The sequence below is a fragment of the Sapajus apella genome, unplaced genomic scaffold (assembly GCF_009761245.1).
Source record: "Sapajus apella isolate SASKATOON/1434 unplaced genomic scaffold, GSC_monkey_1.0 scaffold135, whole genome shotgun sequence".
In the NCBI taxonomy this organism is placed as follows: Eukaryota; Metazoa; Chordata; class Mammalia; order Primates; family Cebidae; genus Sapajus; species Sapajus apella.
The window spans coordinates 345,079-359,588 of record NW_022437075.1 but is presented as its reverse complement, the minus strand read 5'-3'; the positions used below and the strand labels follow the sequence as shown (position 1 = coordinate 359,588).

Here is a 14,510-nt window from a genome sequence, read left to right as displayed (position 1 = left end):
TTTTTTTTTTTTTTTTTTTTGAGACAGAGTTTCGCTCTTGTTACCCAGGCTGGAGTGCAATGGCGCGATCTCGGCTCACTGCAACCTCCGCCTCCTGGGATCAGGCAATTCTCCTGCCTCAGCCTCCTGAGTAGCTGGGATTACAGGCACGCACCACCATGCCCAGCTAATTTTTTGTATTTTTAGTAGAGATGGGGTTTCACCATGTTGACCAGGATGGTCTCGATCTCTTGACCTCGTGATCCACCCGCCTCGGCCTCCCAAAGTGCTGGGATTACAGGCGTGAGCCACCGCGCCCGGCTCATTATATATATTTTTTGAGACAGGGTTTCACTCTGCTACCCAGCCTGGAGTGCCGTGGCACATCTTGGTTCGCTGTAGCCCCCACCTCCCTGGCTCAAACAATTCTTGTGCCTCAGCCTCCCGAGTAGCTTGGACTACAGGTGCATGCCACCACACCTGGCTAATTTTTGTATTTTTAATTTTTGTATTTAATGGAGTTTCACCATGTTGCCCAGGCTAATAGACTTCATTTTTTAGAGCAGTTTTGGGTTTATAGGTAAGTTGAGGAGAAAGTACAGAAAGTTCCCACGTCTGCTCTACTATGCACACACATGCGGTTTCTCCTGCTGTTACCATTATGCTATATTGTACGTCTGTAACAATCCATAAACCTATCTTGAGGCATCATTTTGTGTGTATGTGTGTGTGTGTATGATGGAGTCTTGCTTCGTTGCCAGGCTGGAGTGCAGTGGTGCAGTCTTAGCTCCCTGCAACCACCATCTCCCAGGTTCAAGCAATTCTCCTGTCTCAGCTTCCTGAGTAGCTGGATTACAGGCATACACTACCACGCCCAGCTAATTTTTTTTTTTTTTTTTGTATTTTTAGTAGAGACAGGGTTTCATCATGTTGGCCAGGCTGGTCTCGAACTCCTGACCTCAGAAAATCCACCTGCCTTGGCTCCCCAAAGGGCAGGGATTGCAAGCGTGAGCCACCACGCCTGGCTGGGGTTGAGAATTTCTACGGGGTTCAGGGCAAGCAAATTGATGCTGAAGCAATGACCATCAAGCTATGGGATCCCCTCAGTGGAGGTCCAAGATGTAGAATGTCTACTAAAGCTTGTGGATCCCGAAGGTCCTCAGGAAGTCAAATAAATGGAGTATGAGAAGGTAAGTTAAAATGCCTAAGAGACATTATCTGTTTCCCTTACAGGCTAATCCTATGGGAGAATTTCACATATAAAAAGAGGGTTTAAGTCACCTGAAACATGCCTGAGTTCACCCAGGTGAGCTGCCGCTGCCAATTGCATCACAGATAGGGATCAGGGACTATAACCAGAAAAGACAGAAGAGTCTTTTCTCCTTCTGGGCAGGGTAGCTATCCCCATTTACACCTTGGCTTTGAAGCAACATCGGAGGGTGGCCCTGGGCAGGTGCCTGCAGTTACCAGGGAGCTACTGGGACACTGCAGCTGAAAGACTGATAAAGAAAAAAGGGAAAAGGACTCAGGTCTTTCACCGGAACTGGGTGATGGTAGTCAGGCACTTCCACACAGAAGTCTTTCATTTTCACCAGAGAGTGGCCCCAGCCAGAAACTTAGAGTTGCTTCCATGCTTAGGTGCTGTCCACCAAGGGTCCGTAAGTTGGAAAGGGAAAAAGAGAGAGAAAAGGGTTCCCCTATATGGAAAACAGAAAACGAAAAGAGAAGAAAAATCCCAAACTTTGAGCTTACCTCCTGGCTGGTTCAGGAAGATATGTTGCCAGTGGAGGGTGTCTAGGTTCTTCGCATTTTGAACAAAGAATTGGACAAAACACACAAAACAACAAAAGAACGAAGCAACAAAAGCATAGATGTATTGAAACAAAAACACACTTCACAGAGTGGGAGTAGGCTCAAGCAAGGCTCAGAAGCACTGGTTACAGAATTTTCTGGGGTTTAAATACCCTCTGGATGTTTCCCATTTGTTTCTTGGTTTACACCCTTTGAAGTAGTGGCCTGTGACCAGTCTGATTGATTGCTGAAGGTGACCAAGCAGAGGCTGAAGTGAAGTTACAAAGTTATGCCCCATGCAAATGCCTGATTGGTTGCAGGAGGAGACCAATCAGAGATACTTTCCGTTTTTCATCTGTAACAGAAAGGTTGGCAGGGGGGTGTTGCAAAGGGAGTAGCCTCTGAACCTTTTGTTAGGTGGACACGGAAATTTCAGGTTTTCCTTTTGATTCAGTTCTAGGAAGTCAGCATGAATCGGACTTAGGCTCCCTGCCTCCAGACCTTATTCCCCTTCTTCACTGGCAGCCACTGATCTTCATCCTGTCTCCATAGTTTTGCCTTTTTCAGAATGCCATAGTTGGGGTCATTTACTATGCAGCCTTTTCTGACTGGCTGCTTTCACTAAGCAACATACATCATGTATATCTTCACAACACCCTCTCATGTTTCCCCCAGGATGGAGATGTTGAGTTTATCTGAATTTGTCTCATGTCTTCCTGTTCCTCCTTCCTTGTAACTCTCTTGCCTGCAACCTCTATTTTCTTCCTCTGAAGGGCACCCATGCTTATTTATCTACCGTCTTCCCTGGGCCATGCCCTGATACCGTGCCTCAGTAATGTCATTCTGAATTCTGTTTACTATCAGTCTTCTGTTTGGCATAGACACCCCTCTTGGCTGGTCTGTGAGGACAGCCCCTTTTCTCATTTCATGCTCCTAATGGTGCTGCCACTGCAGGATATTTAATGTCCTTCACCTGATTTTCAATGGCCAGGCAAAATCTGAATGCATCTCAGCCACCAAGGACTTCTTTCCTGCTTCTCATCCTCAAATACCCTTCATTGGGCTATTGTTTCTTTTGAAAACATTCTCCCATCAGGGATTTCATGGTGACTCCCCAGAGGAACCACAGAGTTGGGATGAGGACAGCACTAGGTGTGAGAGTGCTGGGTGTGAGGGTGTCAGATGTGAGGGTGCTGGATGTGAAGATGCCAGGTATGAAGGTGCCAGGTGTGAAGGTGCTGGGTGTGAGGGCTCTTGAGTGTGGGGGTGCTAGGTGCATATAAAGGTCTTGCCCCAGAGGGAAGAGAGCTTTTAATTGACAGGAGGGAAACATTCCCTCAGAAGTCAAGGGATGGCCACAGAGTGTAGTTATTGAGTTGTCGAGGGATTCTTGTGTCCTCATGTGCTCAAAGAGTGAGGTATGGGAACTTAAGATAGGCCTCAGTAGTGTTGGCCCTGGTGGCCATGCAACCATAACGAGCAGAGTGAGAAGCAGAGGGGGAATCTTTAGGACCTGGACAAGCATTCTGAGCTGGGAGCCTCTGCCACTTGTTTTTAGAGGCTTCATGTCTTCAACAGAGAAGAATCCTCACCAGGACAATAACAAGAATGGCAAGATCAACTATAATTTGTAATGTTGGTGCCAGACACTGTGTGAGGCTCACACAGTGATTCACTGATGCCTCAAAATAATCCTTGTAGGATAAATATTCTTACTCCTGGCTACAGCAAGGAAAATGAACCTCTAAGGAAAATGGACCTGGTTGAAGTGGCAAATGGAGCCCAGTTGGAGCCAGTCATGCTGACCATGCTGCTTCAGAGACCATGCAGTCTTTTCTGGAGAGTCTATTGGGCCAATTCTGGAATGGTTAAATCATTTTTCTCTGTTTGCAACCTGAAGAAATGGAAGAATTGGTGCATTAAGAATATGAAGTCAGGGTTTATGTTTGAGATGGAATTATGAGATGAGAAGTGGAGCAGAAACTGATATTCTAGGACTAAGAACCAGTTAGTAGTCTGTTTTTGTTTTCTGTGGCTGCTGTAAAAATTTACCACCGACTGGTGGCTTAAAACAATGCAAACTTATTCTCTAAAAGTTTTGGTGGCCACAAGTCCAAAATCAGTGTCGCTGGATTGAAATCAAGCTGTCGATAGTGCTGTGCCCTAGGGCTCTGCTCCTTCTCGATGCTCCAAATGGAAAACCCATTTTTGCCTCTTCCTTCTCCCGTTGGTTGCAACATTCCATGGCTGAGGCCACATTTTTGCAGTCTTCAGATGTCTTCTGCTCTGTCTTCTCACCTTCTCTGTGTTTCAAATCTCTCTCTGCCTTTCTCTTATAGGAACACTTGTGATTGCATTTACAGCCCCCCAGATAATCCAGAAAAAAATCCCCATTTAAAAAATTTTAGATGGGCGTGATGCCAGGTGCCTGTATTCCCAGCTACTCAAGAAGCTGAGGCAGGAGAATCGCTTGAACCTGGGAGGTGGAGATTGCATTTAGTCGAGATTGTGCTATTTCACTCCAGCGTGGGCAACTGACCCAGACTCTGTCTCAAAAATAAATACAGTACGATACAATACATAAAAATTCTAATCACAGAAGGGTAATATCAGTTGTAATCCCAGGACTTTGGGAGGCCAATGGGGGAGGATCACATGAGCTCAGAAGTTCAAGGCTGCAGTGAGCTATGATTGTGCCATTGCTATCCTGTTCAACAGAGCAAGACCTTGACTCTAGAAAGTTAGCTAAGTAAATAACAATAATAATAAATTCCTAATCACATCTGGACCGTCCCATTTTCCCAAAAGGTTACATTCAGGGGTACAGGGGCTTATACATACATATTTTTTGCAGTGGTTAAGGGCTTTATACCCCGCAGACCCAGTTCATTCTGTGGATTTCTCCTTTTGTCTTTACCTCCCTATTGTTTTTTTTTTTTTTAGACACGGCCTCACTCTCTCGCCCAGATTGGAATGCAGTGGCCCAATCTCAGTTCACTGCAACCTCTACCTTCTAGGCTCAAGTGATTCTCCTGCCTCAGCCTCCTGAGAAGCTGGGACTACAGGTGCCTGCCACCATGCCCACCTAATTTTTTTATTTTTTATAGAGACAGGGTTTCACCATGTTGACCAGGCTGGTCTTGAACTCCTGACTTAAGGTGATCCACCTGCCTCAGCCTCCCAATGTGCTGGGATTACAGGCATGAGCCACTGCGCCTGGCCCCTCCTTCCTTATTCTTATTCTTCTGCCCTTTATTTGAGGACCACTGCTACTTAGTCACTTCTTTATTATGTTTGCTTGTATTTTGCAGTTTACCACTGATACCATGTTTGCTGATCATAGTTGCTGGGCGTTGTGCCAGGTGCCTGTATTCCCAGCTACTCAGGAAGCTGAGGCCGAGATCATGCCATTTCACTCCCGCATACAGGTTACAGTTTGTTGTTTGAAAACAGACCAGAGACATCTCCCTCACAACAGCTGTCTCCTTCATCTATCCCTCCTTCTCTGATGCTTTTCCAGTAACTCAGGCATTTTGGATTTCTTTCAGACTGGAAGGCTACCCTTGAAAAGAATAGGTTGAATTCTGAAAAAGATCGAGTGTGGGATGAACTCTCCCACCATGTGGAAGTGAAACAATGTGTACAGGAGGAGCCACCCTGTTTGGTGTCATTAGGAAAAGTGCAAGATCAGAGCAACCAGTTAAGGGAACACCAGGAGAACTCCTTGAGGTTGACGGTACTCACCTCAAAGAGACTGTTTGCTCAAAGGAAACATTGTGAGCTTGAACGTGGGGGAAGTTATTCTCTACCTTCTGCTTTAAGCCTTCTACCTACAACATTACCTACAAGTACAGGTTTCCATAAGCCCAACTCACAGGTTAAACAGTTGAAAAGAAATTCAGTTTTCATTAATCATGAGAAAAATGGAGTAGATTGGAAGCACTGTGAAAATCATCAGCGTGCTAGAGCCTTCTGTCAGAGCATTTACTTGAGTAAACTTGCAAACATTGAAACAGGAAATAAAAACCCTTATGAATATATTGTCGGTAGTGACTCTCTCAACTATGATTCCTCCCTTTGTTTTCATGGTAGAATTTTTTCAGTAAAGAAAAGTAATAACTGTAAGGATTGTGGAAACCTCTTCTGTCACAGTGTGTCTCTGAATGAACACAAGCCAGTGCATTTTGGAAAAAGTGAGTATGAATGTGATGAGTGCAGGGAAGCCTGTTCTGAGAGTCTGTGCCTTGTACAAACAGAAGTAAGTGACCCTGGAGAGTCCCCCTTCAGATGTGAGGAAGGCTGTGCTGCCTTCCCCTTGGCCTCATCTTTTTCTGACTGTAACATCGTTGAGACTGCAGAGAAGCCATTTATGTGTAATCAGTGTGGAAAGTCTTTCAGCTGTTGTTCTAAGCTCATTGTACACCAGAGAACACACACTGGAGAAAAGCCCTTTGAATGTACACAGTGTGGGAAATCTTTTAGCCAAAGCTATGACCTCGTTATACATCAGAGGACACACACAGGAGAGAAACCCCATGAGTGCAGCCTGTGTGGGAAATCCTTTACCCAGAGTTCCAAACTTATTAGGCATCAGCGAATTCACACTGGAGAAAAACCGTATCATTGTATTGAATGTGGAAAATCCTTCAGGTGGAACTCTAACCTCATTGTACATCAGAGAATTCATACTGGAGAGAAACCGTACAAGTGTACTCACTGTGGAAGGTCCTTCAGCAAAAGCTCTGACTTTGTTGCTCATAAAAGAACTCACACTGGAGAAAAGCCCTATGAATGTAACCGGTGTGAAAAAGCCTTCATTTGAAGCACTCAGCTCATCCGGCATCTGCGAATTCATACTGGGGAGAAGCCATACAAATGCAATCAGTGTGATAAAGCCTTTACTGGGAGCTCCCACCTTGTGGAGCATCAAAGAACTCACACTGGAGAGAAACCTTTTGAATGCAGTCAGTGTGGGAAAGCCTTCACAGGGAGCTCTCACCTTCTTTCCCATCAGAGAATTCATTCTGGAGAGAAACCCTACAAATGTAGTGACTGTGGGAAATCCTTTCGGCAGCAATCTCAGCTTGTTGTGCATCAGCGGACACACACTGGAGAGAAACCTTATGAATGCAGTCATTGTGGAAAAGCTTTCAGCCAGAGGTCTCCCCTCATTGTGCACCAGAGGACGCATGTCGGTGAGAAGCCCTATCAGTGTGACATGTGTATTAAGGCCTTCAGCCAGTGGTCGCAACTTATTGAACATCAGAGAACGCATACTGGAGAAAAGCCCTATGAATGCATTGATTGTGGGAAAGCGTTCAATGATCGCTCAACCCTTACTAAACACGAGAGGACACACACTGGAGAGAAACCCTATGAATGTGAGCACTGTGAGAAAGCCTTTAGCCAGCGGTGTCAACTTACTAGGCATCAGAGAATTCATACTGGAGAGAAGCCCTATGAATGTAACAAATGTGGAAAACTTTCCAGTTATAATACTTCCCTTATTCAATATGATAAAGCTCACAGGTGAGAAACCCTGTAAATAACCAAGACAGGGCCAGACTCAGTGGCCAACACCTGTAATCCAAGCACTTTGGGAGGCTGAGCCTGGTGGATTGCTTGAGCCTAGGTGTTTGAGACCAGCCTGGGTAACATGGCAAAATCCTGTCTCTACAAAAAATACAAAAATTAGCCAAGCGTGGTGGTGCATACCTGTAGTCCCAGGTACTCAGAAAGCTGAGGTGGGAGGATCACTTGAGCTCCAGAAGTGGAGGTTGCAGTGAGCTGTGATCATGCCACTGCACTGCTGCCTAGTGAGAGAGTGATAATAGATAATAACCAAGATGGGAAATTTTCCTGCCAGACCCTCTTTACTAGAAATCAGGTGGCCAGAACATGACTCTCAGAGTGGGGCTTCATGACCATGTGCATCAGAATTGCCTTTTCTTGACATGTACAGGTACAAATTAAAAAAAAAAAAAGAATTGCCTAGAGTGAGCACTGAAACTGTGTATTCCCAAGCTCACTCTAGCCAAATAAATAAAAGTATCTGGCAGTAAAATTCAAGAGTGTGCAGTTTCTAAAATCAAGCAGGTGGCTGGGCACAGTGACTCATTCCTATAATCCCTGCACTTTGGGAAGCTGAGATGAGTGGATCTCCCCAAGTCAGGAGTTTGAGACCAGCCTGGCCAACATAGCAAAAGTGTCTCTATTAAAAGTACAAAAAAAGTTAGCCAGCTGTGGTGGCTTGCACCTGTAGTTCCAGCTACTCAGGAAGCTGAGGCAGTAGAATCATTTGAACCTGGGAGGTGGAGGTTTCAGTAAGCTGAGATTGCAGCACTGCACTCCAGCCTGAGTGACAGACTGGGACTCCATCTCAAAAAAATCACACAGGTGATTTGTGTGCACATAAAAATGTGTCTATACTGTTGCGTTTAGGTGAGAAGCCATGGCTATGACCACCGAAGAAAAGCTTGCAATCAGAGCTGTTAGCAGGAATTAGGAAACTCCGGATGGAGCTGTACTCTTAGGCTCATCTTTCTGGTGCAAACAACTACCCAAGCATAATCAGATATTGTCCCCATAACGCATTCCTGGAAATGATGGTGGAGTGGGAGATACTCTTGATTTAGAGCCCTGAACACTCAAATTTAAACAGTTGTATGAGGAAGTTGATGTTGAGTGATGAAATATAAAGCCAGCCATCTTTGATGTATATCAGCAGTTAACACAAACCAAAGGAGCCTGAGCCTGGGAACTATTCCAAAATGGTTTTATTTTTGCAATTAAAAAAATGGACTCCGGCCAGGGATGGTGGCCTATGCCTGTAATCTTTGGGAGGCTGAGATGGGCGGATCGCTTCAGGACAGGAGTTCAAGACCAGCCTAGCCAACATGGTAAAACTCTGTCTCTACTAAAAATACAAAAATTAGCCAGGTATGGTTGCACATGCATGTTATCCCAGCTATTCAGGAGGCTGAGGCATGAGAATCGCTTGAACCTGGGAGGGGGAGGTTGCAGTGAGCCGAGATCAGGCACTCTAGCTTGGGCAACAGAGTGACTCTGTCTCAAAAAAAAAAAAAAAAAAAAAAAAAAAAAAAGGACCCTGAGCTGGTGGTAATGGCCCAAGCTTGTAATCCCAGCACTTTGGGAGATCAAAGCAGGCAGATCACTTAAGTCTAGTAGTTTGACACTAGGCCAGGCAACATGTTGATATCCCATCTGTACAAAAAAATACAGTTAACTGGGCATGGTGCTTCATACCAGTAGTCCCAGCTACTCAGAAGGCTGAGGCAGAAATACTGCTTGAGCCTGGTGGAGTTGCACCTGCAGTGAGCTGAGATCACATGACTACACTCCAGCCTAGGCAGCAGAGCAACACCCTATCTCTAAAACAAAACAAACAAAAAAATGGATTCTGAATATTTCAGGGATTCCATTATGCTTTAACTTTGTTGCTCAGTTGGTTTGTAATCAGAACTGGTAGCATATTAATATAGAAAGTATTTAACAGGTGATATGAAAACAGGAGTCCAAATAGTATGTTCACAGAAGATTACAAGCATGTAATTTAGGTTGGTCCACTCAGCAACATGTGTCCTAGAAGAAAGAAAGTGTAATTGACAGCAGTGAGGAGAGTGAAAGAGCCCATGTCTGCACATTTACTTTTTTTGTTTGTTTGAGACAGAGTCTCGCTCTGTCGACAGGCGCCAGGCTGGAGTGCAGTGGCGCAGTCTCGGCTCCCTGCAACCTCCGCCTCCCGCGTTCAAGCAATTCACCTGCCTCAGCCTCCTGAGTAGCTGGGACTACAGGCGTGTGCCACCATGCCCAGCTAATTTTTCTGTATTTTTAGTAGAGACGGGGTTTCACTATGTTGGCCAGGATGGTCTCTATCTCTTGACCTTGTGATCCGCCCGTCTTGGCCTCCCAAAGTGCTGGGATTACAGGCGTGAGCCACTGCGCCCAGCCCACATTTACTTTTATTTTTTTACACAGACTGTTGCTCTGTCTCCCAGGTTAGAATGCAGTGACACAATTATGGCTCACTGTAGCCTCAACCTGGCTCAAGTGATCCTCCTGTCCTAGCCTTCTGAGTAGCTGGGACCACAGGCATGTGCCATGAAGCTTAGCTAGTTTTATTTTTTTTTAGAGACATGCTCTCACCATGTTGCCCAGCCTGGTCTTGAACTCCTGGACTCAAGTGATCCTCTAAGCTCGGCCTCCCAAAGTCCACGGTGTATGGCTATTACTGCACAATTAAGCAGGATAAGAGTACATGGGAGGCTAGGCACAGTGGTTTATGCCTGTAATCCCAGCACTTTGGGATGCTGAGATGGGCACATCACTTGAGGTCCGGAGTTCAAGGCCAGCGTGGCCAACATGGTGAAACCCCATCTCTACTAAAAATACAAAAAATTATCAGGGTGTGGTGGCATGTGCCCATAATCCTAGCTACTTGGGAGGATGAGGCAGGAAAATTACTTGAACCCAGGAGGTGGAGGTTGCTGTGAGCTGACACTGACACTACTGCACTCCAGCCTGGGCAAAAAAATCCAGATTCTGTCTCAAAAAAAAAAAAAGAGCAGATGGAAGCATAGCCAAAGATACGGAATGAGGGAGGCTGGAAAGGGACAGGTGAGGAGAAGGGGTGGAAGCAGATGTGGCAGCCCCCAGCAGAGCCATAGACTGACAGGAAAGTGGGTTAATTGAAGATCTGCCCATCAAACTCGGACTCCCCCATTTTTTTTTCCTGCCTGGCAATAGTATCTGGCTGTAGGTCAGCAAAAACTAAGTAGGGAAGGAGTCACATGCTAAAAGATAGTTCAGGGGACTAGGGAATCTGATGTGTTTTGCTCTGCAGCAAGGGCTGCTTTATTCTGGCATTTCAGAGCTTTTTACCTGATAGCTTGTTCCTGCCCACTTCACCCTACAGCAAAGCATACTGTTAAAGCAGCCCCACTTGTCTGTGGAAATTCCCATTTGCTTTCTGATAGTCTCTTCAATATGGGTGGGAGGCAAGGAGCAAAAAATAAAGAAAGCTGGCTGGGTGCGATGGCTCCCGCCTGTAATCCCAACACTTTGGGCTGCCAAGGTGGGCAGATTATGAGGTTAGGAGATTAAGGCCAACATGGTAAAACCCTGTCTCTACTAAAAATGCAAAAATTAGCTGGATGTGGTGGTGCACACTTGTAATCCCAGCTACTTAGGAGGCTGAGGGAGGAGATTCACTTGAACACAGGAGGCGGAGATTGCAGTGAGCTGAGATTGAGCCACGGCACTCCAGCTTAGCAACAGAGCAAGACTCCATCTCAAAAAAGAAAAGCCTCAAGCCGGGCGCGGTGGCTCAAGCCTGTAATCCCAGCACTTTGGGAGGCCGAGGCGGGTGGATCACGAGGTCAAGAGATCGAGACCATCCTGGCCAACACGGTGAAACCCCGTCTCTACTAAAAATACAAAAAATTAGCTGGGCATGGTGGTGCGTGCCTGTAATCCCAGCTACTCAGGAGGCTGAGGCAGGAGAATTGCCTGAACCCAGGAGGCGGAGGTTGCGGTGAGCCGAGATCGTGCCATTGCACTCCAGCCTGGGTAACATGAGTGAAACTCCGTCTCAAAAAAAAAAAATAAAATAAAATAAAATAAAATAAAAAAAAAGAAAAGCCTCCATCGAGAAAGAAAGAATCTAAGACAAAGCAGAATAAAACAGATATTCAGAGGAACAAAAAAAAATTTTTTTGAGACAGTTTCACTCTGTTGCCCAGACTAGAGTGCACTGGGACAATCTTGGCTCACTGCAACCTCCCCCTCCCAGGTTCTGCCCACCTTGGCCTCCCAAAGTGCTGGGATTACAGGCATGAGTGACTGCACCGGGCGGAACCAAATAGTTAATGCATTTTGTTAACGTAAAAGTGAGTCAAGAAGGGGTTACAAATAACAAATAAGACAGATACTTTGAGAAAATAGAACAATGAGAACAAGAACAGACTCTGACATTACAAGTGAGATTGTTGAACAAATAAGTTAGAAAAAGAAAAAGGGAAACTTCCCCAGGGTTGAAAGGAAATTTTCAGGTAATGCCAAGTATTATCAGAATTAATAAGACCCATGCATCATAGAAAATTGAGAACACCACAATTAACAGCAGATGGCAGGACTGGGCGTGTTGGCTCACGCCTGTAATCCCAACACTTTGGAGACTGAGGTGAGTGGATCACTCTAGGTTAGGAGTTTGAGACTAGCCTGGCCAACAGGGTGAAACCCTCTCTCTACTAAAAATACAAAAATTAGCCAGGCGTGGTGGCGGGCACTTGTAATCCCACCTATTTGGGAGGCTGAGCAGGAGAATTGTTTGAACTGGGGAGATGGAGGTAGCAGTGAGCTGAGATCATGTCACTGCACTCCAGCCCGGGTGACAGAGTGAGACTCCTTCTAAAAAGAAAAAATGCAAGTGCAAAGAGAAAAGATGTCAGACTTGTCTATTTGGCCAATTTGAGTTGATTTCAGCAGGCAGGGCAGGAAGGTTCCTTGGCTTCCTAGAATCCCCAAGACCAAACCTATGATTGATTGGCAAACCTAAAAGTGACAGGGAGAATGGAACCAAGTTGGAAAACACACTTCAGGATGTTATCTGTTGGGTACCAGCCCCAACCCCGTACGTGGGTGCCCTTAGTCCCGACAAGGGATTGAGAAAAGGAAATACAGACACAAGAGTAGAATTTCATGGGAGCCAAGTTGGCCCGGAGCGCTGGGCTCCAAACACTTTTATTATGTGCATAATCTCATTGATCTTATTGGTGTGGAGGGGAAGGGTAGAGGAGTGGGTAAGGTAGCTGTGCAGAGAGCTCTTGAGATCCTTCTAAGATATGCTAAACTAGTGCTCTGAGCATTTAACAGCACGAGACCCTTCTAAGACACGCTAACTGGTACTCTGAGTTTATCACTGATTATTATCAGGGTGCATCAGAAGCATAGTGGATTAGGAGCCACAAGGTCTGACCACACCTGATACATCAACAGGCTTTTATCTCCTGAGCATTGAGGATTTAGAGCAATTAAAATCATGACATATTCGCAGAATTTAGGGAGAGCTTGAGGTGTTCCATGATCTCTGCCCTGCAAGGCTTTTCTCCTCCTCGCCAGCTCCCATCTGCAAACACCCTCCTGGATCTTGTGAGCAGAGCTCGCTTCCCTTCTCAGAGACCTTTGCATAAGCCCTCTTTACAAGGCCCTCATAGAGTCTCCATGTTGAGAAGGCATTCGTGGGACCACAGCAGTATTTCCTGCTCTGCAACCACCTCAAGGTGTTCCCCAGTGTTACTGCACTCTCGGATGGTCTTTACTTTAGGCCTCCTGTTGCCGCTTGATTTCTAATTAACTGCACCAATAATATAATTTAGTTCGGTGTATAAAATTCAGAGTACTCTGAGCCAAGCAAGATTATGATTTAGATAGAATTGACATAGGTCTCCCCCTGGCCATCAGGACCCACATTATCCATAAGAACTTCCCCAACCTAGCAAGATAGGCCAACATTCAAATTCAGGAAATACAGAGAACACCAGTAAGATACTCCTTGAGAAGAGCAACCCTACTGTTTCACTGGATATCTGTGTTTGAATGCATTTGTTCATCTGTCACTGGGTCAGTGTCTGAGGGTTGGACTCGAAATTTAGGGTTGGAATGTTTCTGGTTATGCTGACATTAGCCATTAGGCTGATGTTTTGGGACTGGATTTAGGCGTTTTTTTAATCAAGTGGATCTTAGCACTTTGGGAGGCCGAGGCAGCAGATCACCTGAGGTCAGGAATTAGAGACCAGCCTGAACAACATGGAGAATCCCTGTAGCTACTAAAAATACAAAGTAAGCTGGGTGTGGTGGCAGGGGATTGTAATCCCAGCTACTTGGGATGCTGAGGCAGGAGAATCGCTTAAACCCGGGAGGTGGAGGTTATGGTGAGCCAAGATCTCTCGCCATTGCACTCCACCCTGGGCAACAAGAGCAAAATTCCATCTCAAAAGAAAAAAAAACAAAAAAGTAGAAATTTATATTATCATATTCTTTAATAGCACAACAAAATTACTAATTAATAATTGTGGATATTTTAGAATATATTTTGAAACAGCTATTTGATCAAAGAAGAAATTTTAAAAACTAAATTTGTTTAAGTAAAAATAAGTACTCTATATCAAATGACCAACATGAATACAAAATATCAAAGCTTGCTTAAAGCTACAGCAGGGTGTGGTGGCCCATGCCTGTAATCCCAGCACTTTGGGAGGCTAGGGGGTGGGGGTGGATCACCTGAGGTCAGGAGTTCACCTGGCCAACAGGCCAAAAATCTGTCTCTACTGAAAATAAAAAAAATTAGCCAGGCATGGTGAGGGGTGCCTGTAAATCCCAGCAACTTAGGAGGCTGAGGGAGTAGAATCACTTGAACCCAGGAGATGGAGGTTGCAGTGAGCCGAGAATGTGCCATTGCATTCCAGCTTGGGTGACAGAGTGAGACTCCATCTCAACAACTGGATTTAGGCGTTTTTTTTAATCAAGTGGATCTTAGCACTTTGGGAGGCCTATTTAACAAAAGCCTATTCTATAGCCAAGTATGTTTCAAGTTTTTTGTTTCAAGACCCATTCACACTCTTAAAAGTCACTGAAGACCCTACACAGTATTTGTTTATGTAGTAGGTCCTATCAATATTTGCTGTAACAGGCATTAAAACTGAGAAAAAATTTAATTTATT

The 14,510-nt window shown here is 45.2% G+C and overlaps 1 protein-coding gene across 1 annotated transcript in view; it reads left to right on the top strand.

The window, feature by feature from the left end:
* ZNF544 (zinc finger protein 544) overlaps positions 1 to 7,834 on the top strand; it is a 26,363-nt gene extending 18,529 nt beyond the window's left edge. The window contains 1 exon segment of the mRNA XM_032263362.1: positions 5,319 to 7,834. Coding sequence (XP_032119253.1) covers positions 5,319 to 7,303 — 1,985 coding nt within the window. The 3' untranslated portion in view covers positions 7,304 to 7,834.
* Positions 7,835 to 14,510: the final 6,676 nt, after the last annotated feature.